The following is a 6000-nucleotide window of genomic DNA, read 5'->3' as shown; positions in this document are numbered from 1 at the left end:
CCCGTGAGAGAGAGAGAGAGAGAGAGGCTTTCACATGGAACAGATAAACTTGCCAAGTGTGAATATTGGATGGGTAACGTTGCCTCGTTTGTTTTTTTCTCCCCCAGTTCATATGCACACGCGTGCCAAACTGGGTCCATGACAGAGATGAGGTCGAAACTCGGCAACAAAACTGAGATTTACCGAGCTTCCATGTGAAGCATACACAAAAATACAAGGAGTGCCTAGTGAAACGAAGAGACCAACCCCTCGGTCGCGACACAGGCTGTTCTCATCCAAACCCGCGTCCGTATCCCGGATTCTGCCGCAAGCAGTACTGGCAGAGTCTCCAAATCTTAGCCATTTGGTCAAAAGTGTATCCAAAGGCACGTAGAGTTCATTGGGAGCATCTGTCTTTTTTTGACGAGCCAAGAAAACCTTTATCTGATGGGATGGAGAATATTAAAAGTTCTCGGACACGGTGCAGAAGAATTAATACCCCATATTTTTTTAATGCACCAGACCAAGATGAGGCAAAGTTCCCTTGGAAGGAACTGTAAAAGCTTTAATGTAAACAAATTATATATCGTAGTGGACCCAATTGCGTGCTTTTATTTCGGACTTAGAAAAACACAAATGAAACAAAATTACAAAAGAAAGGAATCCACTAATCCAGCACCGTCATTGTTTTTTTTTCTTTTTCCTGTCCTGATGCGTGTTAGTGAAGAATATGATTTGTGAATTCTCTTGAATGAAGACTAAATATTCTTTACCACACGAGAGACCAAACTCGTCTTATCTATTTATCGATCTTCAGGGACCAGAGGGAAGAAAAGAATACCTGAGAAAACAATACTATATCAAGTTAAGAGAAGCAAGCAAGAAACAGTAATAAAGCTTTCTATCAAAGCCAATGGACAAAGACCGAAACCAGCTTGTGTACCATAACAACACTCGGAAATTTTCATTGCGGGAAGAGATGATCACCATCTATATTTCCTTTATTCCAGAAAATTACAGGTTGCTCCTGCTGCTTATATCCCTGTTCTTTAGAATCCTGACAGCTTATTCAAGGTTACAGAACACCTCGATACCATCACCAGATCTTCCTCTTCCCTACCTTCACAGTTAGCGTGCCTTGACAACTACATACGTACCAGGACATCATTTACAGCCACAAGAAATACTAGCACCAAAAAGAGGGGGGGGGGGGGGGGGGTGGGGGCCAAAAAAAGGAGAAAAGCAAAGACGAGAAAAGACCAGCCAAATCCAAATCCATGCAGAAAAGTAACCTTATTCACGTCCAGCCATCAGACGTCGACGTCGCAGCCCGGCGCGCCGAGGAGCGGGACCTGCCCACTGACTCCCTTCCTGGCACCAACCAGCATGTCGCACCTCACGTACATCCCATACCATGGACTGTGGAACGGCCCCGGTTTGTATCTGAGCCGGCCGAGCATCACCAGCCGGAAGGCCACCACCCCATAGGCTCATCAGTCATCAGCCCTGCCGCGATGTCCCCCGACACCGGCACGGGCCCCCCACCGATCACCGGCGACACCGCCACGGCGCTGTCCCTCTCCTGGTACAGCGGCGGCAGCGGGGCCGGCGCGGTGATGGCCTGGTCGTGGTAGGTGACGTAGGCCGAGAGGCGGTCGTAGCGAATCGAGGCACGTTCGTTCGGGTTGCGGATGAGGATGGTGAACTGCATGGTGGTGGTGATGGCGGTGGCGGGAATGGCGGCGGAGGCCGTGCCGTTGCCCAGCTGGTAGATGGCGGTGCTGAGAATAGAGAAGTGGGGGCGAGAGGGGCGGTAGACGAGGTAGAGGATGAGGGCGGTGATGCCGGCGAGGAGGATGAAGACGAGGATGGCGGAGCAGAGGAGGCGGGCAGGGCTGCCAGCCGAGGGAGCGGGGGACATGGTTGAACGCCCCTTCCCGGCGCTTTCAGTCAATTCCACTGGATAAGCGGTGGAGGCTTCCTCAGCCATATGGAGCCGCTGAGAATTTTAAAGGTAGAGGCTAAAGAGAGAGGATGGAAAGATCTCTGATGGTGGAGGGGGCTGAGAGGTGGTGGGCAATTGGAGTGGTAGTGGGGTTCCGATGTGTAAATAGAGCAGGTCCCTTTCCCACCGAAGCTTCCGTTTGGTTTACGTGGCAGCTTCTGCTTTTTTGAGAAAAGGGTGGAGAGAACCAATGGGATGCGGAGAAACAGTGAAGTGTTGGAGACTCTTCCGTGCATCATTTTGATAGCTTTTCTTATTTTTGATATTTGGTAAAAGTACTTTATAAAACCAAATAAATTTTAAGAAAAGGTTATAGTTATTCTACCATAAATAGTATCTGATTTTACAATTTATTTTTTTATACATATTTCCAGGTTTCATTACAGGTTATATAGTACATATCTATAATATCATTATTAAAGGAGCCAAGGAAAAGGTAAGAAAGCTACTTGACCCCGAAGATATTGAAAAGGAGTGTCACATTTACTCCATTTTATGCATGCACACCACTTTCCCGGAGCAGCATTCAAAAAGAAAAAGGCGGACTAATTAAGGAATATAAAAGCTAATAATTATGCGATAAATGTTCTTTTGCCGTATTGCAATTAATTAGTTACCTCATATTCTCAAATTAGTGTGAAGGAAGCATACAGGTTCTTTTGTCAAATATCAACAATTGTTCCGTGCCTACCGATTGATAATTTCAATAAATTAATGTACAATTTTTAGCACGAAAAGTGGCAGTTTTTACAAATATAGTACAATTCTTCAGTTGTTACAAATATAGTAGAACTGTTTGTTATTATTTTATTCATTTTTTTAGCACATGCATGCTTGGAAAGGAAAAGAAGTAACTTTGAGAGTAGATGAACAGACTACTGCCAGGAATTTCTGCAGTAAATCAAAATACTTAAGTGATGTATAGGTGGTTACGTAATGAATGGAAGGATGTAATATATATATGAGAGGATACATCTTGAACATCATCTGGTGACAGAAATGTAATGAGACTTTTGATATTTGAATTTATGGTAGCCTATGGAACAAATACTTTAGCAAAGAGAATCTGGTTATCTTCAAGGAGGGATTCCATTGTCAGATATGGCTAGTACCCTGATGACAGGAGCCTGAGAGGCAGCAGTAAGTTTCAAAAAGTTGATGAGCACAGGAAGGATGACTTGGCAGATTGATCAAACTTTCAGGATGGAAAAGTGAATTTCTGGTTCAGCATCAAGCTTCAAAGGTCAAAAAGCAAGAGAAAAAAAAAAAAGACTCGAAATCAAAAACACAGAAGCAAGTTCATTGTGCAAATGCAACGAATGGTACTATTGAAAGGGCAATGCCTCAACATATAGCAAATGTCATGCCACAATCCTTACTCCATATTTATATTATAATAAGTGAAACTACAATTCTATCTGAGAAAATCATACGCTACAAAATCAAGTGATAATAAACATATTCTTACAAGCAACATTGCAATGGAATCTCTCAAAAAACATCACAATGAAAAAATAACTTGCTTTAAAGCCAGAAGACACAAGGAACATAGACAACTAATGGACCAGTAATGTGCATTAACAGAGTTGTATATATTTATATATCAGTCGATAGGAAAAAAAAAGAGCTTTCTAGTAAACTCCAGTATTGGTTCTAGATATTCTAGTAAAGACCAACAAAGGAAAGATGAATGAGCTCTATGTATATTCCAGTATGTTCTATGCCTAGTCATACCATGCTACTGCTTAGCACCGTTGTGGCCAAGTGCTTGCATATAACTGGCACCATGCCAATGCTACATGCTGGTAAGGTACTGGTATCCATGCCAGTCAAATGGCACTTTAGTCCATGCATGCGATGATGCAAATGAATATTGATGTGCAGCTAAAAAGAAAGACCCATACTACAGACCGAGAGAGAGAGAGAGAGAGAGAGAGAGAGAGAGGGAGAAGATGAACATTAAGATAGCAAATTGATATCTTAGCAATTTTAGCCTTTACTTGAGAGAGAATAGCCAAGAAGTATGGGCAAGACAATTACAACATTCGGATACAATTTACAGCAAATAAAAGAAACCGGCTGCTAAAAATTCAATGGTGAAGAAAATAATTCACACCACTTGCCTTGAGGTCACAGAATAGATTGCACTTGATGAATGAATTGTCCCTTCACTCGGGGACATAGTTCTGTAAGTCTCTTCCTGCTCTGATATTTCACTGGTGAGGAGATCCAATTTTAGAACTGAGCTACATATGCCTTTATAGAAAATATCTCAAAATTTAACAATCATAGCTAATCCTACTGCTTCTTTTACAGTTAAGTTGACCTATAATGCTTCCTGATATGAGTGTTTTCCTTCATCCGTGCCTCTTCCTAGTTTTCCTGTACGAGCTCTGTTGAGCATCAGGATTGACAAGAATTAATTTTATAAACTAGTATGGAAAAGTTGTATACCTTTTTTACTTTGAATCTGTCCTTCCTCTTCAACAGGATTTGGTCAAGGCCACTTCTCTTTGGTCGCAAAAAATTCTGCTTGATTACTTCGTAAGCAAACTGTCCCCCATCATTTCCACCATGTGCAACTGCAATGGCCTTAGGCATCTCATCTGATATGATACTCTGTTTGCTTTCATTGCATATTCGCCCATATCCACCTTTGCTAAGATGGTATCAGTGTGTATAACATTGTTTCCACTGTCCCATATGGCAAGTAAAAGAGGTCCCTGATTATTCACCATCTCCATTTATCATTGCTGTGTTTAATCAGTAAAATAGGTTGGCTTTTCGACACTTTAATCATTGCAACAGTGACTTTTCTTGGTTTGTGATTTTCAGTCTTGGATATTGAAATGACTTTCAGTGATTAGCTTTCTACCACATGCTTTGTTTGGACTCCACAATGGATGAGTTCACTGTGGATAGAACATACACTACAAGCTTGGGCATACCCAGCACCTAATTTCAATGGTATTGCCCTCGATACAATCCATAGAACCCAGAGGAGAGTCTTGAACTGCATTCCATCTTGACTGACAAAACCAACAAGAAGGGACTTGGTATCTTCAGAGTTCATGTTTGGTCCTACTACATTATGTAGTGAGATACTGATAGCATTTCCTGGCACTTGGTCTGACTCAAGGTTTGCACCAGTTACAAAATCACATGATAATAGCAAATTTGGTGCTGCTGCTGTTTCTATTACCTGCAGAAGGAGAAAAAACGTTATCCAGCAACAGAGGAAAAATTTGGAAGTGTTCATTGAAATCAAAGATCAAGAACGATTGAAAGCACTTGGTATTTTTTTTCTTTTTCTTGGGAAGTGTTGGAACTCATCCAGAGAAAAATAACATTATAATATAATTGCATCATTATATGCAGTAACTAACATCTTCTACAATCCCTGCCCAATCTTCTCAAAGCCAAGGTAGATAATCAACTAAGTGCCTGACACAAACCTGATGAACTGACCATGCAGTAAATCTGTTGATGGGACAGAAAGAAGACCAAGTAGGTAATTTACTTGTTAAGGCATGAGCACATCAACATAAGACGGAGGAAATTGCTGGGCAAGCTGCGGAGATGCTCAAAGAAGCATGATCACAAAGGAAGATCAACATAATAAAGGACATCCTGGCAGTTGGAGTTAAAATGGTGCAATATTGGTGATGAAAGAGTTTCATAGGCACATTGAAATCGCATAGACAGAAGCAATAAAATGTCAAAGAGTAACTATGAAGCAGCTTGCAATGACGTTCAACAATGTCCAAGAGTAACTATGAAGCATCTTGCAATGAGGTTGAAATGTCAAACAGTGACTATGAAGCAGCTTGCAATGATGATCATCCAAAGCAAAATGCTTTAATTGCAGGATTGGAGATCAAAAAAGTGTAACAACTGATGCTTTTGGCTAGTGATGGTAGAACTATCTTGAATCAGATAGTTCGGGGTATACCAAATTGAACCAAGCTGGGATGGTTTGGGCTCTCGAAATGAGATGAGGTGAGCCAAGCCATATT

At 41.6% G+C, this 6000-nt stretch overlaps 1 protein-coding gene across 1 annotated transcript; it reads right to left on the bottom strand.

The window, feature by feature from the left end:
- Positions 1 to 946: 946 nt before the first annotated feature.
- On the bottom strand, positions 947 to 3422 carry LOC105043260 (NDR1/HIN1-like protein 1). Its single transcript, XM_029264035.2, is given in 3 exon segments — positions 947 to 1124; positions 1272 to 1468; positions 1471 to 3422. Coding segments are annotated over 2 exon segments (678 nt in total). The 5' UTR covers positions 1970 to 3422; the 3' UTR covers positions 947 to 1124; positions 1272 to 1289.
- Between the last annotated feature and the right edge of the window lie 2578 nt (positions 3423 to 6000).

The sequence above is a fragment of the Elaeis guineensis genome, chromosome 4 (assembly GCF_000442705.2).
Source record: "Elaeis guineensis isolate ETL-2024a chromosome 4, EG11, whole genome shotgun sequence".
Taxonomy (NCBI): domain Eukaryota; kingdom Viridiplantae; phylum Streptophyta; class Magnoliopsida; order Arecales; family Arecaceae; genus Elaeis; species Elaeis guineensis.
Note: the sequence above shows the minus strand (reverse complement) of the source record. Positions and strands in the feature narration are given on the sequence as shown.